The sequence below is a fragment of the Staurois parvus genome, unplaced genomic scaffold (genome assembly GCF_062004578.1).
Source record: "Staurois parvus isolate SC_StPar_1 unplaced genomic scaffold, SC_StPar_1.0 ptg000365l, whole genome shotgun sequence".
NCBI classification, from domain to species: domain Eukaryota; kingdom Metazoa; phylum Chordata; class Amphibia; order Anura; family Ranidae; genus Staurois; species Staurois parvus.
The window spans coordinates 24,257-50,962 of record NW_028318161.1 but is presented as its reverse complement, the minus strand read 5'-3'; the positions used below and the strand labels follow the sequence as shown (position 1 = coordinate 50,962).

Below are 26,706 nucleotides of genomic sequence, written 5' to 3'. Positions count from 1 at the left end.
GAGCCTATATTGGTTGGTGTGAAGCTTTGTGGTTCCATTCTCGCTCCTTCGTTCTGGCTCGGATGTTGGCCTTCCTCCAACGTGGTGTGGGTCAGAGGCTCACATGGAGTACGATCAAAGGCCAAGTCTCTGCTCTGGCTGTTTTCTTTCAGTGGCCCTAAGCTGCGTATTCTTTGGTTTGCATTTTCATTAAGGATGTTTGTCGTGTGATCCCACCTGTACACTCCCCTTTGTCACCGAGGGATTTGAATTTGGTGCTGTCCGCTCTTCAGAAGCCTCCATTTTGAGGCCATTTGGGACATCCCCTTGCTTACTCTTACGCAAAAAGTTGCCTTCCTTGTCACTATTACTTCTGCTCGGACGGAGTTGACTCCTTTTTATATGGTTTTGCGCAAGAACAAGGTAGTGCTGCGGCCTTCCTCTTCCTTTCTACCAAAGGTGGTGTTGGATTTTCCTTTTGAGGATATTGTTCTTCCCTCCTTGTGTCTTCAACCACCCTAAAGAGGTGGCCCTACATTCCCTTTATGTGGTCCGTGCGTACCTTTTCTGTAACGGCTGCGTTTTGAAGGTCCAACTCTCTTCGTCCTCACGGATGGTCCAAAGAAGTGCCTGGCAGCATCTTCGGCCACTATTCCTCATTGGATTTGGCAGACGATTGTTCAGGTGTATGCTGTTAAGGGGCAGGAACCTCCCTTTCTGGTTATGGCTCACTCCACTAGGGCAGTCAGTGCCTCCTTGGCGTTGCGACAGGCATCTGTTTCTCATGTTTGCAAGTCGGCAACCTGTTCGTCTGTGCACAGTTTCCGAAGTTCTATAAAGCTGTGTCTGCTAGTTTTGACACTGCTTCCGATGGACTGGAGACCTATAGCAGAGAGGGGGTTTTATATCCAGGGAAGACTCCAGACCAATTGGAGGTGCCAAGTCCTTTTTTTTTTTTTTTTTTTTTTTTTGCCTAGTGTCCTATTCCTGTAGGTGGGGCTATACAACCCTGCTTCCACAAAAGGACTAGCTGACATGTCAGTGTTTTTCTCAACACAGGTGTCAGTGTTGACAAGGACAAGGGTGGAGATCACTCTGTCATGCCGACTGAGTTAGAATAACAGACTGGAAGCTTTAAAAGGAGGGTGGTGCTTGAAATAATTTGTTTTTCCTCTGTTAACCATGGTTACCTGCAAGGAAACATGTGCAGCCATTATTGCTTTGCACAAAAAGGGATTCACAGGTAAGGATATTGCACTAAAGCAACCATTTATTGGATCATGAAGAACTTCAAGGATAGATGTTCAATTGTTGTGAAGAAGGCTTCAGGGTGCCCAAGAAAGTCCAGCAAGCACGACAGTCTCCTAAAGTTGATTCAGCTATGGGATCGGGCACCACCATTGCTGAGCTTGCTCAAGAATGGCAGCAGGCAGGTGTGAGTGTATCTGCATGCACAGTGAGTCGAAGACTTTTGGAGGATGGCCTAGTGTAAAGAAGGGCAGCGGAGAAGCCACTTCTTTGATATTCTGCAAAAGGTACAGGGATTGGACTGCTGAGGACTAGGTAAAGTAATTTTCTTTGATTAAATCCCCTTTCCGATTGTTTGGGGCATCCGGAAAAAACCTTGCCTGGAGGTGAGCGCTACCATCAGTCCTTTGTCATGCCAACAGTAAAGCATCCTGAAACCGTTCATGTGTGGGGTTGCTTCTCAGCCAAGGGAGTGGGCTTACTCACTATTTTGCTTAAGAACACAGCCTTGACTAAAGAATGGTACAAAAAACATCATCCGAGATCAACCTCTCCCAACCATCCAAGAACAGTTTGGTGATGAACAATGCCTTTTTCAGCATGATGGACCACCTTGACATAAGCCAAAAGTGATAACTAAGTGGCTTGGAGAAAAAATATTTGCAAATTTGGGTCCATGGCCAGGAAACTCCCCAGACCTTAAGCCCAATGATAACTTGTGGTCAGGAGGCGTGTGAACGAAAACAAAACCCCACAAATTTTGACCCATTGATTATGCAGTCAAGATGTGGCCCAGAAGTTGATTGACAGCATGCCAGGGCGAATTGCAAAGGTCTTGAAAAAGAATGGTCAACACTGCAAATATTGACTCTGCATAAATTGAATGTAATTGTCAAAGCTTTTGACACTTATGAAATGCTTGTAATTATACTTCAGTGTAACATCTGACAAAAAGATCAAACACTGAAGCAGCAGACTTTGTGAAAATTAATATTTGTCGTTCTCAAACCTTTTGGCCAGGGCTTTACAAACTATGGTATAGATGCTGGAATTTGTATTTTTCATACTAGTAATGGCAGTGATTAGCTTCTTATAGTGGGAATGCAATAGTACAGTAGTCAATCTGACAAACGGACGCTGGGGGGAACTGAATTAACTGCCACTGACAAATCCAATGACCCTAATACAGTGATCAGTGCTAATAATCTACACTGTCAATGTACAAATGACTCTGGTTGGGAAGGGGTTATCATCTAGGGCAATCAAGAGGTTAAATGTGTGCCTAACAACAATGTTTAGTGTGTGTACGGTGTTCTGTTTTACTAAGCAATTGCAGGGGGAAAAAGACGACACATCGCTACTGTCTTAAGAGAGCTCTGTGTTTACCAACACAGAGCTCTCTCCTGTCATTCCCTGAGCCGATCAGCAGGTTCTGGCTATAAATCATTGGTGGGGACCTGCTGATTGGCTTGTGCTGCAGCGAATGACAGTCTTCCGGGTCCGTGCACACATGCATGAGTGGACCCGGAAGAAATCTGTGACGTACAGGTATGTTATTGTGCCTGTACGAGCTGACCTGCTGCAGTAAATGTACTGCTTTGGGTTGGCAAGCAGATAATGTGGCTATTCACAACTAAGGGAATTCGTTTTTTAAACTGTAGCTAGCTTTTCTTAAGTTTGCTTCTTTAAAGGAATCAATGATTGGATTGACTTCTGCAAATGGACAAGTTGAAAAACTTGCGTTGATGAACGGCAGCAGCCACTAATAAGTGTATTCTGACAGTGCTGGGGGCAGTTGGCAGAATAGGGGGAAAAAATACTTGCATATGGCTAGCTTAAAGCGTTACTAAGCATTCTTTCTTATTTAAAAAAAAAAAAAAAAAAAAGAAAAAAATGTTATACATACTTGCTGTGTGCAGTGGTTTTCCACAGAGCAGCCTGGATCCTCTTTTCTGTCGGGTGCCCCCATAGCAAGCAGCTTGCTATGGGGGCACCCGAGCAGGCTCTTTTCCGAGCCATTGCTCCATGTGTTCATTAACACACGAAGCCACGGCTTGGCCCTTCCCCTCTTTCATTGGCTGACTGGCTGTGATTGATAGCAGTGGGAGCCAATGGCAATGGTTTCAGCCAATGAGGATGCAAAGACCTGGGACAGCCGAGGCTGTCGTGCATATCGCTGGACTGCGATGGGGCTCAGGTAAATATTGAGGGGGCTGGGGGCACTTCTGCATACAGAAGGTTTTTTAACCTTCATGCATAAAATGCACAAAGGTGTAAAAAACAAACCTTGAGCCTTTACAACTGCTTTAAATCAGAATTTTGACATTAAAGCCGAAGTATAGTTAAACATTAAAAATGGCTGACTGGTAGGATCTTGACATAATAGAACCTATTGGTCTATTCTGTCATAACTGCTAGCCTCTGCCCATTAGTGTTTGTGTATGCTGTGCTGCACGTGCACACCTCAACGTATATTCACGGTGCACCCCTGTGCACATACACAGAATTTGTGCTATTCTGGCCTGGCAAAGCAAGCAGCTGTAGAATCTGAACCCAGAAGGAAGACAAGGAGCATGGGTGCTGATACCACAGCGCTGGAGGGGATTGCTTACTAGGCAAGTCTGTCTTAATGGGCTGAAATGCTGGTTAAAAGCTCTTGGGGCACACATTTGTTTAACAATTTTTTTCCATATGTTTACATAGTGTTTGTAAAGGCTCAAGGTTTTTTACCTTCATGCATTCTAAAAAAAAAAAAGAAAAAAGTAGGAGTGTAAAAGAAGAGGGACACAGCAATATAGTAAGTGGAACCGCAATGCATGAAGGTGATTGCAGGCATCTGACACGTCCTTTTTCACAAGGTAAATTCTTCTGGTGAGTGAAACTCTGCAAGAGAGCTGTCATCAGAGACATGGGTGGTTCAGAACCAAGTTCAAGTGATATGCTAATCCTTAGCCTGGGTTCTGCTATTGCGATTTATCTGTTCCTAAAATGGTAGTAAAGCCTACCATGGTCACTTAGATACCGTAAATATCTCCTAAACATGCACCATTTAGGAGATATTTACTATAGTAGCAGCCGGTTACATCACCGATGCATGTGCATTGAGCTCTGAATGAATGGCGTGCCATGGCCATGACTCCAGTTAAACATCCAAAGTCCGTGATACAAACCATTTACCACGGACAGGGGTACTTACAATGATTTGGATTTTATTTATTCATGTAAAACCTTTATCCCTCTGGCTTTAGAGTGTGAGCTGGAGTTTGACATTTAATTTGTTAGTGTATTTACCCCTTCCCGTGAGCCCTGTTGTTCTAGGAGGATGTTATTCATGCCTTTCTTTGTGCACTATTGTGATGAGCTCTGTGATTGGTCACAGTGATTACATGGCACAGACAGGGCCAATCACAGCTAGGCACGATAGTGTAAACTGAATAGTTTTCATTCAGAAAAAAAAAAAGTGTGTGTGTGTAAAAAGATGAAATCCTGATCACCTGCCCAGAGTAGTACAGGGTTACTATGATAACGCTGTATTGCTCTGGTCACTGTATGTTCGTAAAAAAAAGTAATGACAAAAGTGACAAAAAACAAACTACAACCTCCAGAACCAAAGGGGTCTCTTGGGAAGTATTTGTACTGTGTGTGTGTGTGTGTGTGTGTGTGTGTATGTGTGTATATATAAATATAAATTAGTCTACACACCCCTGTTAAAATGTCAGGTTTCTGTGATGTAAAAAAAGAGACAGAGAAATAATTTCAGAACTTTTCCCACTTTTAATGTAATCTATAAACTGTACAACTCGGTTGAACGACAAACTGAAATATTTTAGGTGGAGGGAAGTAAAAATAACAACCTAAAATAATATGGTTGCATAAGTGTGCACACCCTTAAACTAATACTTTGTTGAAGCACCTTTTTATTTTATTACAGCACTCAGTCTTTCTGGGTATGAGTCTTATCAGCATGGCACATCTTAACTTGGCAATATTTGCCCACTCTTCCTTGCAAAAACACTCGATCTGTCAGATTGCAAGGGCATCTCCTGTGCACAGCCCTCTTCAGATCACTCCACAGATTTTCGATGGGATCCAGGTCTGGGATCCCATCGAAAGTTCAACCTTGGTTTCATCAGACCATAACACATTTTCCCACATGCTTTTGGGAGACTCCAGATGTGTTTTTTTGCAAAATTTATTCGGGCTTGGATGTTTTTCTTCAAAAGAAAAGGCTTTTGTCTTGCCACTTTACCCTATAGCCCAGACATATGAAGAATATGGGAGATTGTTGTCACATGTACCACACAGCCAGTACTTTCCAGATATTTCTGCAGCTCCTTTAATGTTACTGTAGGCTTCTTGGCAGCCTCACAGACCAGTTTTCTTTTCTTCTTTTCATCAATTTTGGAGGGATGTACAGTCCTTGGTAATGTCACTGTTGCGCCATATTTTCTCCTTTTGATGATTACTGTCTTCACTGTGTTCCATGGTATATCTCATGCCCTGTAAATTCTTTTGTACCCTTCTCCTGACTGATACCTTTTAACAATGAGATCTCTCTGATGCTTTGGAAACTCTCTGCGGAACATGGCTTTTGCTGTAGGATGCGACTAAGAAAATGTCAGGAAAAACCTACTAGAGCAGCTCAACTTTATTTGGGGTTAATCAGAGGCACTTTAAATGGCAGGTGTGTACTGACTCCTATTTAACGTGATTTTGATTGTGATTGCTTCATTCTGAGCACAGCTACATCCTCAGTTATAAGAGGGTGTGCCACACATATGCAACCACATTATTTTGGTTTGTTTACTCCCCCCCAAAAAAAAAAAGTTTTGTTTTTCAATTGAACTGTACAGTTTATAGGTCACATTAAAGGTGGAAAAATGTTGTCTTTTCTTACATCACAGAATCCTGACATTTTAACAGGGTTGTGTAGACTTTTTATAACAACTGTGTGTGTGTGTATATAATATATATAAAAAAAAAAAAAAAAAATATATATATATTTTTTTTTTTTAATTTTTTTTTTAATATAAGGAACACTTTTTAATCAGAGTATAGCATCACGTCAATTAATCTGGTCAGTTAAGCAGCAGAGGAGGTTGTTAATCAGTTTCAGCTGCTTTGGTGTTAATGGAATTAATAAAAGGTGCTCTAGATGGGCAACAATGAGATGACCCCCAAAACAGGAATGGTTTTACAGGTGGGGGCCACTGACATTTGTTTTCCCTACTCATATATTTTCTGACTCTTTTTCACTAGTTTTGCATTTCTCTATGGTCAATGTCACTACAGGTAGCATGAGGCAATACCTGGACCATACAGAGGTTGCACAGGCAGTCCAACTCCTCCAGGATGGCACTTCAGTATGTGCCATTGCCATAAAGTTTGCTATGTCTCCCCAGCACAGTCTCAGAAGCATGGAAGAGATTCCAGGAGACAGGCAGTTACTCTAGGAGAGCTGGACAGGACCCATAGAAGGTGCTTAACCCATTAGCGGGACCAGTATCTGCTCCTTTGTGCAAGAGGAACAGGATGAGCACTGCCAGAGCTCTAGAAAATGACCTCCAGCAGGCCACTGGCATAAATGTCTCTGACCAAACAATCAGAAACTGACTTCATGAAGGTAGCCTCAGGACCTGATGTTCTCTAGTGGCCCCTATGCTCACTGCCCGGCATTTGCTATTGAACACCAGAAATGGCAGGTCCGCCACTGGCAGGCTGTGCTTTTTACAGATGAAAGCAGATTCACCCTGAGCACATGTGACAGACATGAAAGGATCTGAAAAAGCTGTGGAGAATGTTATGCTGCCTGTAACATCATTCAGCATGACCATTTTGGTGATGGTCTGGAGACGCATATCCATGGAGGGACTCATAGACCTCTACAGGCTTGACAATGGTACTTTGACTGTCATTAGGTATCAAGATGAAATCCTTGGACCCATTGTCAGACCTTAAGCTTGTGCAGTGGGTTCCGGGTTCCTCCTGGTGCACAACAATGTCTGGCCTCATGTGGCAAGAGTATGCAGGCAGTTCCTGGAGGATGAAGGAAATGATACCACGTTTGCCTCACCTAAATCCAATAAAACACCACTGGGATATCATGTTTTGGTCCATCCAACTCCGCCAGGTTGCACTGCAGACTGTCCTGGAGCTCAGTGATGCCCTGGTCCAAATCTGGGAGGAAATACCCCACAACACCATCCGTCGTCTCTTTAGGAGCATGCCCGGACATTGTCAGGTATTCATACAAGCATGTGGGGGCCATACAAACTACCATTTTGAGTTGCTGCAATTAAATTTCGGCCAGCTGCATCATTTTTTTCACTTTGATTTTCGAGGTGTCTTTGAATTCAGTCCTCTGTAGGTTGATAATTTTAATTCCCATCAAATGAAGGGGCATCTATACGTTCCCAACACATTACCCAATCCATATCAGTATAGATATCCAGCATGATATACACACTGTCTTGAGTTATTTTCATGAAAGGAAATGTATACATTTTGGCTTACATTTATGAAGAATGATTTTTTTTTTTTCTTCAAAATTTTTGGCCTTTTTTTGTTTAGTATGAAATAAAAAAACCCAGTGATGATTAAATACCACCACAAGCTCTATTTGTGTGAAAAAAATTGATAAAATATTTCATATGGGCACAGTTTTGCATGACCGCCCAATTGTCTTTCAAAGTGTGACAGCGCTGAAAGCTGAAAATTGGCTGGGGCAGGAAGGGGGTAAAATTGTTCAGTATTGAAGTGGTTAAATCTGCTAGTACATCACGCTAACCCCCGAATGACAATTCTGCTGTGACCCCTGTGCTCTTTCAACCAGAGTGGATGCTCTCTAATACAGGAGGTGTGCTACTGGCTAGATCACCAGGTGAAAACAGAGGGGGGAAAAGCCTGAAAAAGATGTGGGAGCCACATTAGTTTTCTAATGATTGGTTCGCTGCAACCTATTAAATTTTTTTTGTTTTGGGATTAATACTGCTTTAAATTTAATTTTTTCCATAATATATTACATTTTTGTTTCCCCATCTTCTGGAACTGTGCAATGTGTTAATTTTACTTAAAGTGAAACCACGCTAATTTATTGCTTTTAATTATTATTTTTTTTTTTTTTTAAGATCATGATCAGAGGCATCTTTCTGTTCCTGGATCGAACCTACGTCCTTCAGAACTCAATGTTGCCATCTATTTGGTAAACTCTTAAAATCACTATTTAAATAATTGCTTGTTTAGAAGATGCAGTGTATGACAGGCTATTGCTGACAAAGACTTCTTTCTTCCTCCATTGACTCCTACAAGAAACAGATACAGCCCTCAATTCCATTCCATACTCTACCCAGCAACTAGGAGCCAGGGAATGTGGTGGGCTCCAGAATGGAGAGCAGTTGATTTTTTGGGCCATCCAATTACCAGGCACTATTTTAATGTGGTGATACCCAGTCTCTTTGGCAGTGCAGTAGGTTAATGATACAGGGGTGTGGACATTTTTTTAAAAAACTACTTGTCCAACTACTAAATCGAGATCCCAGTCTACTTGTCCTGGTTAGAAAAAAACATTCTAACCAAAGCTGTATTTTAGGTCTGGGGTGCTTTTAGGAATGTCTGGAGCTTTTAAAAATAAAAGGGGCTTTATGGCAACTTGAACTTTTAATGTTTTTAACATTGTGCTGTTTGTCTTCCTCACCTCCCTGCCTGTCTTCAGCACCACATCCGGGAGTAGCAGGGAGGTGGGAGGACCTTGCAGTGTGACGAGCACTGATTGGGTGCTTGTCAGGAAAGGGAAGTGTCAGGCTTTCAACACTCAGATCTCACGTATCTGCTGAGCAGTAAATGAGGCGCCAGCCCCAATGAGAAAAAAAAACCCACAAACTTTATTCCTTCAGGTTACCCTCACACACTGAAACATGGGTGCTGTACAGGGGGCAGTACAATTGCATGCTGAGGAGCCAAAGGAGCTGTTAAAGCATTGCACCAGCTATCAGATCGCTGGTGCCATGCAGGACTCCTGCAGACTGTCAGTATATCTGTCTGTCTTTACATTGCACAGGTAGGCAGTTTTACACTGTCAGAATCAATGAACTACCAGAGCGCTCAACAGTGCCGTGGTAGTTCATTGAGAATTACAAGCCAACATCAACAAAGGATGTACTAGTTGATTCATTCACAGAACTCTGTGAATGGATGATGTGGCCATGTGGGCGGAGCACTGCACAGCCGCTCTCTTTAAAGAAAAAAAAAGTGACAGCTGGTATGGGGAACTTCTCCCTGTACTGCTGTCACACAGAGGCAGCGGATTGCTGAGCCACTGCAGGAGCAAGAACATGTTACATGTTCCACCCAAAATAAAAGGGGTGGAGCATGTAACATGTTACTGAAGGTGAACTTATCCTTTAACCCTTTTGCTGCCAGAGCCCTTTTTGCATTTTGTGCACGTTTTAAAAAAAAAAAGAAAAAAAAAAAAACAGAGGTCTGAAGATTACACAAAACCCCTAAAACATATATATTTTCTGAAAGCAGACACCCTAGAGAATAAAATAGTGGTAGTTCCAATTTTTTCGGCCGCATGATATTGCCACAAAGGTGTAGAAAACATAAACTTTCAGTAAAAAACACACATTTAATTTTAGGGCACAAAAGGCCAATAAATTGCCAATTTATTCTGATAAATTATAATTTTTTTTTCTATGGGTGACACTTTTTTAAAGCCTCCTGTAGGTCATCAGTTTATTGGTATGGAGGAGGTCTGGTGCTAGAAATCTTGCTCTTATTCTGGTTTGCGCGGCGATATGCAAGGTGTTTTGCAATCGATGTTTTCATGCACAATGCCCCAATGTATCGCGCTGCATTACATTCTTTCCTGGCCTCAATGGCTGGAAAAGCTGTCAATGAGGACCCGAAACAGTACATGTCACTTCCAGGTCAGGTCAAGAAGGGGAGGTGAGCGGACTTTGTGTGTAACACACACACACACACACACACACACACACACACACACTCATTTTTAATTTCTGCATATATTGGTGCGATCTGAGTGATGATCCTGCCCCTTTAATGTTTACCTAAATAGTATTTTAAAACTTCTCTTTTACAATTTTTTTACTTTAATCTTTAAAGCTAATCAGTTGTAGCTAGGCTTATGCAGGAATTGAAATGTTCAGTCTTAAAGCCCAGCTTTGATAAACACTTTTTTCTTTTGTTTTTGATTGAGCTGAGAACCCCTGCATGCAGTTATGTGGCATCAGCTTGAATGGAACACACACACTCCAGTGTAAAATGCAGAGACAACAATCTAGCCTGTGCTCCCAAGTAGAATGCAAAGAAGCAAACTGACCATGCCGGGAGGGATGTGCTGGTGTGGTCAATTTGAAATGGTAAAGCAGGAGGAAAGAAAGAAAGCGATGCAAAGAGAACTGTGTACTTCTTAATCCAAAACATAGTAACTCAGAAAAATTAAATGCTGGGGTAGCATACTCTTTCAACTAATATAATTCTGTAGCAACGCCTAGATAAAGGAGATAAAAGGGGGGCACTGGAAGAAGGGGAGGATCAGAGAAGTCAGTATCAAACATCCTGTGGAACCCCTTCAGGTCTGCAGTGAGTATAACGAGCATTCTTTACTGCATATACAGACTGATTTTACTGTTGTGGGTTTAGTAACACTTTAAGTAACCATAACCACATTAAACACAGAGTTGATTTTTCAACTGCATTGATATGTTTGACACTATTATGTACATTCAAGAGGCAGAATTGAGTTGACTTACTAAAACTGGAGGGTGCAAAATCTGGTGCAGTTGTCCATAGAAACTAATCGGCTTCCGGGGGGTGTTTTTTTAACTTTTGTCAAAGCTTAATTGTACAAACTGAAGTTAGAAGCTGATTGGCTACCATGTACAGCTGCACCAGATTGTGCACTCTGCATTTTTAGTAAATCCTCCCCCCCCCCCCAATGTGTTTTCAGCATGAAAGGTTGGGCTGCTCGGAAAAAATAAATAAATATGAACAGGTACTTCCATCAACACACGTAAGGTGCACAGAGTAATCCTCTCTGCGGAGACGTGTTCTGGCAGGGCGACTCCTTTGCTCTCAGGATGCACTGATCAAGAAAACTTTTCCTTCGAAAGAAGTTGAGCATTAGGTTGACTTCTCTCAAGGAAGAGCAGCCAGACATGGATCGAAATTTGACCAGTTTAGCAGGGATCCATGTACAGCCAGCTTTAATCTATCTGACTACCAAACTGAACTTTCACGCTTGCAGGACAGCACCACATACACCCTATCGGCTGGTGACCCCATATTGCGGATCAAAAACGAGCTCTACAACCTGCTGAGAGGAGGCTACTTATAGTCTTCGGTCTCTGATGAGCATGGTTTCCTGCCTACTAACCATCTCCATTGTCCTGTTTATTCACTACCCAAGGCTCACAAGGATCCACTACACCCTCCAGGATGCCCCATTATGGCTAAGTTCAAGCTGTTGCGGGTGCAGTACAGCATGTAAATAACACATGTTCTTTCTCCTGCAGCCAAAACACGCGATTTTTCAGACTCATTGGGGGTGCCATTTATTCCTAATGGCACAATGCATCTTTTTTCAAAGATGCATTTTTTCCCTGTTTGGCGCACTTCCCTCTTTTTGGGGTCTCGGTTTTTTGTTTGATATAGCTCTCTGCTCAGGCCCTCTTGTTAACATAGCACACTTTTTTATATTTTGTTCCTAAAGCTCTCTTGATGGGTTGTCCATATCTCTCTTCCTTTCACAGATTTGCCTACTTGTGTTTTTGGTTCTTTTCCACTTGTACAATGTTCCCAGCATTCCATGCTTTGAGTTCCTCAAGTTTGGTTATGCCTTTGCCTCCTTTAGCTACTGTTAATTTTCATAGTATTTAAACAGCCCTGCGATTATTTGTAGTAGGAGATATCTGTGAATAGTGCTAGCTGCTTTTGCAATGTATTTTTATTTTTCATGCACTTATTTCACTTGGGTGATGTGGTCACTGTGGGTGGTGGTGAGAGAGGTTGTGGGATTTTAAACCTCTGTGTTACTATTGTATGTGGGGCTGTGCCCCACCAAAACATTGACCTTAAACCATGTTGAAAATTCCTCCTACTGCAAGTCCCATTGAGTTCACCTGCTGCCTTCTTCATATTCTACATATTTTTTCATGGGTTAAAAAAGAAAACCATGTTATTCCTCTTCACCAGACATGTGTACAGCACCCTCACTGGTGGTTTATGACCCCTTTTACTTGAAAGGCATCACAAAACGCTTTATGCATCCCCAGTTGTCAATCTCTCACACCAGACCATAGAATTCAACTTTATATTCCAATTGGTATGGCATCCCATACATGCAGATAAATGGATAACACCTTGCTCTTGGTGGTGCTCCTGCTCCTTTTACTACTTGCCAACTGCAGATAGCCCAATGACTGCTACATTGCGGTCGGCCAGTTCTGGGAGGGCGTTATATGACATCCTCCCAGAACGCGCTGTCCTGCACGCCCCCAGGGGCGCACACCCGGCGATCTCCATGATCACTGTGTCCTACGGACACAGATGATCACGTGATGTTGTAAAAGGCCAATCACAGCGGCTTTTTATCACGTGATCAGCCATGTCCAATGACACGCTTATCACCGGGATATGCAATTGCCAGTTCTTGGCTGCACTTTCCTCACACTGTCGAAGCGCGAGGAAAGTACTGCCGAGAACCGGCAGTTGTCAGAGCAGGGATCGGCACCGATCATCAGGGCACTGATGATCAGTGCCCAGCAGTGCCACCCACCAGTTCCGCCCACCTGTGCCCAGTAGTGTGCCCAGCAGTGCGCCCACCTGTGCCACCCAGAAGTGCCACACATCAGTGCAGCCCAGCAGTGCTGCCAGTCAGTGCCACCAGTCAGTGCCCAGCAGTGCCGCAGTCATTGCCCAGCAGTGATGCCAGTCAGTGCCACCTATCAGTGCTGTCTCAGTGCCGCCTATCCATGACACCTCATTAGTGCTGCCTATCAGTGCCACTTTTCCGTGCCACCTCATTAGTGCTGCCTATCAGTGCCCATCAGTGCTGCCTCATCAACGCACATCAGTGAAGGAGAAAAATTACCTGTTTGAAAAATTTTATAATAAAAACAAAGAAACTTTTTTTTTTTTCAATTTTTTTTTACACTTTTTTTTGTTTATAGCGCAAAAAGTAAAGTGCCCAGCGGCGATTAAATACCACTAAAAGAAAGCTCTATTTGTGAGAAAAAAATAAAAATTTCATATTGGTACAATCTTGCATGACCGCACAATTGTCAATCAAAGTGCGACAGCGCTGAAAGCTGAAAATTGGCCCGGTAAAGAAGGGGTATAAGTGCCCGGTAGGCAAGTGGTTAAGAGGCTCTGCATACAGTGGATATAAAAAGTCTACCCACCCCTGTTAAATTGTCATGTTTCTGTGATGTAAAAAAATGAGACAAAGATTAATCATTTTAGAACTTTTTCAGTTGAGTTGTACAGTTTATAGGTCACATTAAAAAGGTGGAAAAACAAACTGAAATCTTTTAGGGGGGGAGTAGACATAAAGAAACTAAAATAATGCAGTTGCATAAGTGTGCACACCCTCTTTTATAACTGGGGATGTAGCGATGTTCAAAATTAAGCAATCATATTTAGAATTATGTTAGAGGAGTCAGTACACAGCTGCCATCATTTAAAGTGCCTCTGATTAACCCCAAATAAAGTTGAGCTGTTCTAGTAGGTCTTGCCTGACATTTTCTTAGTCGCATCCTACAGCAAATGCCATGGTCCACAGAGCGCTTCCAAAGCATCAGAGGGATCTTATTGTTAAAAGGTATCAGTCAGGAGAAGGGTACAAAAGCTTTTCCAAGGCATTAGATATACAATACCATGGAACACAGTGAAGACAGTCATCAAGTGGAGAAAATATGGCGCAACAGTGACATTACCAAGAACTGGACGTCCCTCCAAAATTTATTAAAAGATGAGAAGAAAACTGGTCTGGCAGGCTGCCATGAAGCCTACAGCAACATTAAAGGAGCTGCAGGAATATCTAAAAAGTACTGGCTGTGTGGTACATGTGACAACAATCTCCCATATTCTTCATATGTCTGGGCTATGGGGTAGAGTGGCATGATGTAAGCCTTTTCTTATGTAGAAAATCATCCAAGCCCAGCTAAATTTTGCAAAAACACATCTGAAGTCTCCCAAAGCATGTGGGGAAAATGTGTTCTGGTCTGATGAAACCAAGGTTGAACTTTTTGGCCATAATTCAAAAACAATGTTTAGCACAAAAACAACACTGCACATCACCAAAAGAACACCATACCCACAGTGAAGCATGGTGGTAGCAGCATGCTTTGGGGCTGTTTTCCTTCAGCTGGAACTGGGGCCTTAGTCAAGGTAGAGGGAATTATGAACAGTTCCAAATGCCAGTCAATATTGGCACAAAACCTTCAGGCTTCTGCTAGAAAGCTGAACATGAAGAGGAACTTTATCTTTCAGCATGACAACGACCCAAAGCCTACATCCAAATCAACAAAGGAATGGCTTCACCAGAAGAAGATTAAAGTTTTGAATGGCCCAGACCTGAATCTGATTGAAAATCTGTGGGGTGATGTGAAGAGGCCTGTGCACAGGAGATGCCCTTGCAATCTGACAGATTTGGAGTGTTTTTGAGAGTGAGCAAATATTGCCAAGTCCAGATGTGCTATGCTGATAGACTCATACCCAAAAAGACTTTTTTTTACAGAGTGCTGTAATAAAATCAAAAGGTGCTTCAACAAAGTATTAGTTTAAGGGTGTGCACACTTGTGCAGCCATATTATTTTAGTTTTAAATTTCCCTTCACCTAAAAGATTTCAGTTTGTTGTTCAACTGAGTTGTACAGTTTATAGGTTACATTAAAGGTGGAACGAGTTCTAAAATTATTTATCTTTGTCATTTTCTTTACATCAGAGAAACCTGACATTTTAACGGGTGTGTAGACATTTTATATCCACTGTATGTCTCAGTCCACATCAATAAAAAAAAAAGAGGGGCCTCTCCTAGTGTAGTAAATTTAGTTTCGTGGATAAGAGTATAAATGCACTTATATCAAGTAAAAACACTCAGGCATTGAAATAAAAATGAAAAATACTGGTTAGAGTTCCCCCTGCGTTCCAGTCGGTGGAAGCGATGTGTCCCGGAAGTCCTGTTCAATGCCTTTCATCAGCAACGTCTGACGTCATCAGGACCCAGATTGAAACGCAGGTGGAATGCAAACCAGCATACTGAATGCAGGTGAAACGCAAACTGGAAGACTGAGATTGAGCTCTGCAGTCACTTTTGCAATAGCACTTTTTTCAGGTCACAATCCTGCGCAGTGTCCTATTCAGTTGACCATGTCAGTTGCGCTTATGTTTATCAGACTGTTTTCCCGGAAACTGTATATGCTGTCCTAACCTTCGATACTGTACCTTGTGACACCGCAAATTTGCAACTTCAGTCATAGGCACCAGCTAAGCATGCACTAACAATTTACCCTCTTTAAAACTTTTTTAGCTCTGACATGACTCTGTATTACTAGTAGCACACGCAGTGAATGACGAAAGTGAGGTTTCCCACATGTTAGCTAGGTGTCTCCTCACACAGTGAAAGCAGAATATTGTTACATCACTTACGCTTTCAATGGGCAACGTCATCATTTTCACACCTGCATATCATGTAGTGTTTCCATATTTTTGTCCAACTCCTGTATATGCGTGTGTTTTTGTTTTTTTTTGTTTTTTTTTCCCCCTTTGCAAATGTTAACTGTTTTTCTTTTTTTTTCTTCTCTTTTAGGGACATGGGCCTTGAGTTGTTTAGAACCCACATAATTAGTGATCAGAAAGTTCAGAACAAGACAATTGATGGTATTCTACTGCTAATCGAGAGAGAAAGAAATGGGGAAGCCATTGATAGAAGTTTGTTACGAAGTCTACTAAGTATGCTGTCTGACCTGCAGGCAAGTTGTTTGAACCTTTGTGACAGTGTTTATTCAGTTACTGGTTCTTTTAGTTTTAAAGCTTAATTGCATGAAAACTAACAATCCTCTCAGTGGGGCTGTGCTCACAATGCAAGGGTTAACTGCTCATTTCTGTTTAGGACACTGAAAAAGCTGTTTTACTTAGCTGATCCTTCACTCTTCCAGCAGACAGCTCTCCCCTATGCTCTGGCACTGGAATGTCTCTTGGGGTCCTCATATCCAATGCAAGGCTATGAGGCCCTGCAACAGTCTTGATGATGTCAGGACCTTAGATCGCTGGATCATAGGGGATCTTAAGAGCCTGTGGGAGCAGAGATCAGGTATGTAAAGCTGCTGCTGTACCTGGTTCCTCTAGACCTAAACAACCAGTTAGTCCTTATTGTGGGAAAAGCAAGAAAATATTTTTAGTGTAAGCTTTTAAGTTTGTGTAAAAAAAAAAAAAAAAGTTTTAGGTACACTTGTGTACTTTTGAGCAGATTAAGTGCATGTCAAACTGCTTGCAAATGCATGGAGACAGGTTTGCTATTATAACATTTGCATTGTAACTGTTCGTAGTAAAAAGTTCTCTTCACTATATAGAATCGTGAGCAGTTTCTTAGCAGTCCTGACACTGGAGAGTTGTCACTAGTGTCTTCATCACCTGTGTGACATGGACCTAAGATTTGAAGGGTTTGGCTTACATAAATGCTTAAAATATAGCACTATTGCTTTTGTTTTTCTCTAGATTTATCAAGAATCATTTGAACACAGATTCTTGGAAGAAACAAACCGTTTGTATGCAGCAGAAGGTCAAAGACTTATGCAAGAAAGAGAGGTAAATTTTTAAATATCCCATGCCGTAAAGTGTTTATGTAGCATTTTATCAACTCAGCTGTGTCATCTTAGTGTTGGTGTTTGTGGGGAATCTTGGTTAAGATACTCTGCTGTCGGTCCAGGCACTTAAAAACTATAAATGTTGTTTTTTTTTTTTTGTTTTGTTTTTTTGGTCTCTTTACTGACTTCACTGCACAATTGAAAAGGCCAGCTTGTGATTCTATAGTCCAGCATTTTGTGATTATTTTTGTTTAAAGGGTCAAAATTACTAAGTTCTGGCAGCAGCAAAATTTTATTGCTGTGGTTAAAGAAAATGTGGACTGTCCTTTGCTGGAATTATTTTTTTTTTTTCTTACATTTTTAGGGGATAACTGCTGCAATCTATTACTTAAAGTATGTTTTTGGTTAGGTCTTGGTCTTTGAGAACGTTTAATAATAGCTATATTGATATTTACAGGTTCCAGAATATCTCCATCATGTTAACAAGCGCTTAGAAGAAGAGGCAGATCGTGTCATTACATATTTAGATCAAAGCACACAGTAAGTGTTATAGAATACATTGCTGTATTATCCATATGTTTTGCAATGTACCCTTTAACAATTTGTGGCCCAGAATCAGCTGCTTGTCCAAAATCAATTCAGCACACCAATGAATGATGCTGGAAGAGGAACATTACTGTTAGTGTTTGGTGTCCCTTTGAAAATGCTCAGTCTCTTCAATTGGACTGATTGGGATATTTATCTTAATCATTCCATTAGCATTAACCTGAGTCAACCTAAGGTAATACAGAATATGTATTGCAGGACATCATTTCAAATACATAGAGTGCCGCAACCAGAAGTGTTGTGGCACTTAATGTCTGAACTGCAAGAAGAGTAGACATTTGCGGCTTTTCACAAAGGGCTTAAAATGGCTGTAAACCTTAGGTATGAAAACTTAACAAATTTGTAGTGTATATTAACCCATGTCTAAAGCACAGCAGAGTTTGGTTCTTCTCTGATCCATCTACTGTCTGCATAATTTTGTGAAAACAGGAGAGAGAGATGGCCTTCTCCCCTCCAGCACACAGCAGGTAACTCTTGACTTGGCTCTGTGTTTTTTTTCTATTAGCTTGTTGTTTTGTCCCTTCCGTCCAATCAGCTGTCAGATATCTGGGAACTCTGTTCTCTAGACCTGCAGTGTGTGTGACATCAGATCCTCACCCGCTGCTTTGTGAGATTGAGAATCCTTCGATTTTTATGTTCTAGAAGGATGTAGAGCAGAGATGGCTGCAGATGAACAAGTACAACTTATGTAGGAAGATGTTTTATTTCTGTGCATCACCTGAGGTTAGTCACTTCATTGACTATATATAAGGGTTTACAACCACGTTAAGGAAGGTGTGTGTATAACTTAGGATTGCGCTTTCCTCCTCCTAATTCACACTGTTTGAAACTATAAGTAAACATTTTGTAAGAAAACCGTGGTTCTAGAACTGCTCATCACCTGTATATCTCTGAATTCAGTACTTAACTTTTAGGCTTTGTGTAATACTAAAATGATTCTCATGTTGTGTAGAAAACCATTAATTGCCACTGTTGAAAAGCAGCTTCTCGGAGAACATCTAACAACAACGCTACAGAAAGGTATGTTTATAATTGTTCATCATGTAGACTTGGGGTTTCGAACTCCGTTTAATCGCAGGCCGTATCAGCATTATGACTGCAACTCAAAGGCCACTTTTCAACATAAATGTATCTACGCTTTATCTTGTTAAAAAAAAATGCCTCTGCATTAGATTTCTACTAGATTTAGTAATGACTTAAGACTTCTCTGAATAGCAGGTGCAAACCAGCATGGAGCCCATTTCCACTCCTGTAGCAGATGATGCAATTTTGTAAAGGTGGGTCGCGCACCGCCGCTTTCATCCACAAGAAACTTTATAGGAGACTGCTCTGACAGAACGTGGTTCTGCCATGGTATTATGTCTTCTGGGCAGTTTCCAATAAAATTGCTTGTGGATGATACCAGTGGTGTGTGAGCCTCCTTTTTCAACTAGCGTAGAATTGTAGTTTTCTCCTAATAAGTTTAAGCTGATGTCCAGAGCAGCCCCCTCATTACATCAAATGTCAAGAGTCCTCCACCCTCCTTTTACATCACAGTGCACCTCCTGTACCTTGTGCTGCTGCCAGGAAGAAGCTGGGGGTGGATCTGGGAAGCAGAAAGTGCATGGCCCGGAGGAGGGCTGGAGTCAGCTGAATGTTGAGACAAGGGAGTGCTGTGGCCGCACAGAGAGACATGAGGGATTCGCCTTCATCTGAAAATGTGAATTTGTTCCAATAACACTGTACACACACACACCATTTTTCTCAGTAAATTTATTTTTAAAGGTGCTATTGAAATGAAATGTTCACCACGTGTCGGTAACAACCCATGCAATCCATACATACAGATAGACAAAACAAATAAGTTCAGAAATTAAAATTATGTGTAATAAAAATTGAATGACACAGGGAAAAAGTATTGAGCACACTAACTGAAATGCATTTAATACTTCATACAGAACTCTTCGTTGGTAATGACAGCTTCAAGACACCTCCTGTATGGAGAAACTAGTCTCAGGCATTGCTCAAGTGTGATTTTGACTCATTCTTCCACAAAGTTTTCAAATCTTGAAGGTTCCGTGGGCCTCTTCTATGAACACTGATCTTTAGTTCTTTCCATAGATTTTCTATTGGATTCAAGTCATGTGATTGGCTGGGCCATTCTAGCAGCTTTATTTTCTTTTTTTGAAAACAAATTGAGAGTTTACTTGGCTTTGTGTTTGGGATAATTGTCTTGCTGAAATGTTCACCCTCGTTTCATCTTCATCTCCTAGATTGTAAGCTCCAAGGAGCAGGCCCTCCTATCCCTCTTGTATTGAACTGTATTGTTGCTGTATTGTCTCCCTTTATATTGTAAAGCGCTGAGCAAACTGTTGGCGCTATATAAATCCTGTATAATAATAATAATAATCTTCATCATCCTGGTAGATGGCAGCAGATTTTTATCAAGAATGCCTTGGTATATTTTTCCATTCATCCTTTCTTCAATGATATGAAGTTTGCCAGTACTGTATGCAAAAAAAAACCCAGTTCCACACCATGATGTTCCCACCTCCAAACTTCACTGTTGGTATGGTGTTTTTTTTGGGTGATGTGCAGTTCCATTTGACCTCCAAACATGGTGTGTTTTTATGGCATCCAAAGAGTTAAATTTTGGTCTCATTTGACCAGACTATATTCTCCCAGTATTCCAAAGGCTTGTCTAAATGTTGTGCAGCGAACTTTAAATGAGCTTCAACATTCTTCAGCAATGGAGTCTTGTGTGGTGGGCATGCATGCAGGCCATGGCGGTTGAGTGTGTTACTTATTGCTTTATTTGAAACAATTATGCCTGCTAATTCCTGGTCTTTCTGAAGCTCTCCACAAGTGGTTCTTGGACAACTCTTCTGATAATTCTCTTCACTTCTCTGTCAGAAATCTTGCGAGGAACACCTGGTCGTGGACGGTTTATGTTGAAATTATGTTCTTTCCACTTCTGGATTATGGCCCCAAAGTGCTCACTTGAACATTCAGCTATTTAGAAATCCTGTAACCAATGCCATCAGTATATTTTGCAACAATAAGGTTGTGAAGGTTTTGAAAGCGTTTTGTTTTTACCCATCATGAGATGTTCTTGTTTGACACCTTGGTAATGAGCCACCTTTTTATAGGCCATCACCTCCCTTTTTTTATGTGTTCAATGCTTTATGCACTCTCACCACACAAGACTCCATTGCTGAAGAAAAAGCATGTTGAAGCTTGTTTTTAAAGTTTGCTGCACAACATTTAGACAAGCCTGTAAAATACTGGGAGAATATAGTCTGGTCAGATGAGACCAAAACTGAACTCTGAGATGCCATAATACACACCATGTTTGGAGGTCAAATGGCACTATACATCACCCCAAAAACACCATACCAACAGTGAAGTTTGGAGGTGGGAACATCATGGTGTGGAGCTGTTTTTTTCATTACACGGTACTGACAAACTTCATGTCATTGAAGAAAGGATGGATGGAAAAATGTACCAACGAGGGAGGATTTCTGCAATACAATGATCCCAAACACAAAGCCAAGTAAACTCTCCATTGGTTTCAAAGAGAATAAAGCTGCTAGAATGGCTCAGCCAATCACCTGTCTTGATATCAATAGTTAATCTTTGGAAAGAACTAAAGATCAGGGTTCATAGAAGAAGCCCACTGAACCTTCAAGAATTGAAGACTGTGTAGAAGAATGGGCCAAAATCACACCTGAGCAATGCATGTGATTTAGTTTCTCCACACAGGAGGTGTCTTGAAGCTGTCATTACAAACAAAGGATTTTGTACGGAGTATATTAAAAAAAATTTCAGTGAGCGTGTTCAATACTTTTTCCCTGTGTTGTTCCATTTTGTTACACATAACTTACCGCATTTTCCGGCGTATAAGACGACTTTTTACCCCTTGAAAATCTTCTCTAAAGTCGGGGGTCCTCTTATACGCCGGTATACGGCATGCTGACACTGCCCCCCCCTCCTTCCAACGGAAGGGACACTATGTACAGGGGTGGGCAGGGGCTGCTGTCTCTTACCTGGCTCCGGTCCCACGACGATCCAGTCCAGGAAGCGCGGCTGCTCCTTCATTCTTTTCGGCCACTGGATGTTACCGCGGCTGCTCGGCTCTGCCTCCTCACCGGTGATTGGCCGCCAGAACTGTAGCTCAGGAAAGGCACACAGGCAGCCAATCACCGGCGAGGAGGCGGAGCTGAGCGGCCCCGCGAAAATCGAGTAAAGGAGCGGCCGGTAAGTGTGCCGTCCAGAGCTGCTGCTGCAACCACATATGCTGGCTGCAGCAGCACCATACTAGAACAGGGGTCAGCAAGTTTAATTGGTGCCAGTGGGAGGAATAGTGCCCCATCATTGGTATCACTGATACCAATGATGGGGCATTATTCCTCCCACTGACACCAACGATAGGGCACTATTCCACCCCACACTGACACCAATGATGGGGCACTATTCCACCCCCCCACTGACACCAATGTTGGGACACTATTCCTCCCACTGACACCAATGTTGGGGCACTATTCCTCCCACTGACACCAATGATGGTTCACTATTCCTCCCACTGACACCAACAATGGGGCACTATTCCTGCCACTGATACTAACGATGGGGCACTATTCCTGCCACTGACACCAATAATGGGGCGCGATTCCTGCCACTGACACCAATGATGGAGCGCTATTCCTCCCACTGACACCAATGATGGGGTGCTATTCCTCCCACTGACACCAATGATGGGGTGCTATTCCTCCCACTGACACCAATGATGGGGTGCTATTCCTCCCACTGACACCAATGATGGGGCACTATTCCTCCCACTGATACCAATGACGGGGCACTATTCCTCCCACTGACACCAATGACAGGGCACTATTCCTCCCACTGACACCAATGACGGGCACGATTTTTCCCACTGACACCAATGATGGAATACGATTCTTCCCACTGACACCAATGATGGGGCACGTTTCTTCCCACTGGTGTGCATTGGAAGAGGGGTAGTCTTATACGGCGAGTATAGCCCAAACACTACATTTTAACAAGAAAAGTAGGGGGTCGTCTTATACGCCCAGTCTATAGTTTGGTGCTGGTGGAGGATTTGAGAGAGGAGTATTTTTTTATTTGCTTTGGGGAAAGGGATATTTGTAGATAAATTTTCTCATTGCTCTAGATATGAGGTTTTGTTTATGGTTTCTTGGTTGGGAAAATTTGTTTGTGCAACTATTGTTGCACAAAAGTCGTCCAGCACACAAGCACCCCTGCATTTTTGTTCCTTCAATTTGATTTAGTTTACAGCTACTAGTTTTTTTTTGCGTGTGCTTTTCAGTATTTGTTTACCTTGATTTGTGTGGTTTTAAGTGTATATTTTGTCCTTTAAAAAGGTTTGAATCATCTTTTGGATGAAAACAGAATACAGGACCTCTCCTTGTTGTACCAGTTGTTCAGTAGAGTCCGAGGTGGTGTGCAAGTTCTTCTACAGCACTGGATTGAGTACATTAAGGTAGGTTTTTTGTTTTGAACAAAATCGTATATAATTTGATCAGGTGTTTTCTCTCTCATCCTTTTGAAGGATGCAGGAAGTTCAAAAGCTGCTGCCACCTATGGGAGGAGTTGACCGTGGCAATTAAAAAAAATTTAAAAAACTACGCCAGCCCAAAATAATTACTCCACTACCAGCCTGCTTTAGTTTCCCAAATAAACTCTAAAGTTCAACAGGAAATACAAACCAGAAAGAGACTAAAAGCTCTTCCCTCCCTCTCAATCTCAGTAGTTTTTTTTTTTTTTTGACTGTCCAAGAGTACATTTTGACTTTTCCCATCACTCATGAAACTTTGGTCTTCATTCTTTTACAAAATATTTGAGATTTTAAAATAACATACAGCTCAAGAGCTCCATATAAAAAGTAGTACATAGAGATAAGATAATATGGGCCAGTGAGCCCATAGCATGGGAGAAGTGTAATACAATTTGGCTTTTGACACCGTAACAGCCCAAAAAGGCTGTACAGCCAAAATACAGGTATACAATTGCACACAAGATAATTTGAACTCGCAGGGTTTTCACTTCTTGTTTCATCAGGGCTGCTTACAGCCTTATGGAGGAGGCAGTACCCGCACTCTGGAGGAAGAACCCAAAACAGAAAAACTGAATGAAGGGAAAGAAAGGGGGGCAGAAGTAGGAGGAGGATAGGTCCTGTGGGAGACCACCACATAGCCACAGCTAGGGCTGCCTCATCTTCTTCAGGTCAAGAGCAAATTCCCACTGTTTTGAGTGCCCCCAGCTCAAAGTCTGACAGTATTGGTGGTGTTTGCAGCGTGCCTTTGACTGTGCCATCCTCTGCAGCCTGAAATCATGTTCTGCTTTGTTGTTAGTCCTCTTGGTTTGGTCTGGCATTACTGGGCCCTCTTCCCCCTCAGCTAAGGTTTTACCATAGTCCTGCAAGATTTTATAACCCAAATTACCCACATGCTGACTCAGATTTTAGATCTGATTTGCTGTGGCCTTCGCAACTTCCAAGTTGCTTTAATGAATTGGCTGTTGAAGCCCAGTTTCGGAGGGACAGGGGCCTCTGAGTCTGTGATTCCTAGGAAAAGCTAGGAAATCTACTTGCAATATTATCAGCGGTGCATACTTGACTTGGTCTTGGAGTTTTAACACCATGAGTTTCTCATTGAGACAAGTTCTTGCCTTCCTGAAAGTGGGTCTGGGCCAGTGTTTGTCTGTCGGCACCATCAAGGGTCAGATTTCTGATTTTCTATCTTATTTTGGAGACTGTTGGCCTCACTGTAAGACCTTTTCTTCAGGGGTCTCCCATGTAGCTTTCCTGTGATTTGGTGGTATTTGAATCTGGTTTTATTCTTTTTATGCTTCAGAAATTGTTGGAATCCAAGAGATCTTCCTCTCTCTTCTTGCCCACAAAGTGTAATTGTTTGTGGCCATCACCTCTCCAAGGTGAGTGCCTGAACTGTGACAAGGAGGTAGTTATTGAGGCCCATGATTACCTTCTTGACTAAGAGAGATTGTTTCTGCCCTCCACCTCAACCAGGATATTGTTCTTTCGTTCCTCTGTCTATCTGTAGTTTACTAAAAGAATATTTTCCTCCATTGTCTGGATGTGGTTGTGATCTGAGGGGTTGATTTACTAAAACTGTTGCACTCAGAATCTCGTGCATTTGTGCATGGTAGCCAGTCAGCTTCTAACCACAACTTTTTCAATTTAGCTTTGGCAATAAAACCTAGAAGCTGATTGTTTCTCTGCAGAGCTGCACCTGATTTTGCACTCTCCAATTTTAGTAAATAACCTCCTGGGAGTCCTATTCCTGGGAGTCCTATTCCTGGGAGTCCTATTCCTGGGAGTCCTATTCCTGGGAGTCCTATTCCTGGGAGTCCTATTCCTGGGAGTCCTATTCCTGGGAGTCCTATTCCTGGGAGTCCTATTCCTGGGAGTCCTATTCCTGGGAGTCCTATTCCTGGGAGTCCTGTTCCTCAGCCTTGGTTCACACTGATGCAGTGCGGAATTCTGTGCCATTTCCGCACTGCATTATAATCGCACCCTGTTCATGCGAACCACTGTGGGTGTGTACTTTAAGTTAACAACACCCCGAATTTGATTCGCAAAACATGGTGCGATATGCAGAAATGGATTGCTTGGGTGTGAACACCTATGCGATCAGATTCTGGTGTGGACAAAAAAAGGGTCCTGCGCTATTTTTGGTGCAGATATGGTGTGATTTTGAGTCATACAAAATGTGTGGCTCAAATTGCACTGCACAGAAGTCGCATGTGATTTGCTCAAGAATGTGATGCTGTTCCTGTGCGAATCACATGCAATGTGCCATACCGCATCAGTGTGAACCAGGGCTCAGACACTGCTTCTTCCTGGAAAACTACTTCCCTTTTTGAGATCCCTGATGAACCCTGTAAACATGCTGCAGCTTCTCATTTCAACATATCTAGAGGGTTATACTATTGTTCAAGCTTATGTTCCTAAAGATCAGGTTCCACCTTTTCCTGTCAAGGCACACTCTACTACATCTCTGAGCTCTTCTTGGCTTCAACACTTTAGAGGTTCTACATTACAGCTTCATTTGATGCCTGCTTTGGCCATAAGGCACTTCAGGCAGATTTTTGAGCTGCAGACAGTCCCCAGTTTTTTGAGCCAGCTGGTGGTTTCACGCACCTCAGTTGGACTGCTTTTTTTTTCTAAAGGTTTCAGACCTCCTTTTTCCCCTCAGTGAAAGAAAATAGAAATTTTGTACTCAACAATAAAAATTAACTGAGGAACACAGGTTTCGCCTTGTGAGTTTATGATCCTGCACTCAGTAATGCTTTGGTACAGACTTGAGGCATGCTGTTGGAGGGGTTATCCTGAGCTGCCCTAGAGATTTTGTTTTATGCCTGCAGTTTTTTGCATTGTCCCAATCCCCCAGTAGATGGCTTCAAAGGTTTCAGGCTTCCTGTTTTCCTCAAGGGACTCCAAGAAAATGATTTTACTTTGAGTCCTAGTATATTTTAAATCGGTAGAGGTGTAGATGCCCGTTTATTATACCAGAATTTGTCACATTATAATACCTTATTTGTTAACATGGATTTAAACAGAATTTTTCTAATTCTTTTTCAGGCTTTTGGCAGCACGATTGTGATTAATCCAGAAAAGGATAAGACTATGGTACAAGAATTGCTTGACTTCAAAGACAAAGTTGACCACGTGATAGATGTTTGTTTCATGAAAAATGAGAAGTTTGTGAATGCCATGAAAGAAGCCTTTGAAACTTTCATTAACAAGCGACCAAACAAACCAGCTGAGCTTATAGGTAGTAATATTCAATATTTTTTGTTTGGCTACAAATATATATTTTTCTTCTTGTTTTTTCAATTCATGTACAAGAAAAGGGGTGAAAGCCCGAGTGTAGCTCCTTTTTTAGACAAAAATTAACAATAAACAGCAGCATGCATCATATTAATGAGAAACTGTTGAGTCAGGATACAGTGACATACATCTTGTGTGACAATATGGGATATTAGCAAGCAAGTGGTCTTACAGGTGG

General features: G+C 42.0%; 1 protein-coding gene across 1 annotated transcript in view; it reads left to right on the top strand.

Annotated features, from left to right (window-relative positions):
• The window catches only part of LOC149456248 (cullin-4B-like), a gene marked incomplete at its 3' end in the record, with an annotated part of 76,540 nt that overhangs the window by 28,966 nt on the left and 20,868 nt on the right, over positions 1–26,706 (top strand). Inside the window, exons 6-12 of the mRNA XM_089685167.1 lie at positions 8,355–8,428; positions 16,057–16,219; positions 16,965–17,054; positions 17,511–17,593; positions 18,612–18,679; positions 23,041–23,159; positions 26,280–26,472. Of these exons, the coding sequence (XP_089541293.1) occupies positions 8,355–8,428; positions 16,057–16,219; positions 16,965–17,054; positions 17,511–17,593; positions 18,612–18,679; positions 23,041–23,159; positions 26,280–26,472 (790 nt within the window). The remainder of the gene's footprint in view (positions 1–8,354; positions 8,429–16,056; positions 16,220–16,964; positions 17,055–17,510; positions 17,594–18,611; positions 18,680–23,040; positions 23,160–26,279; positions 26,473–26,706) is intronic.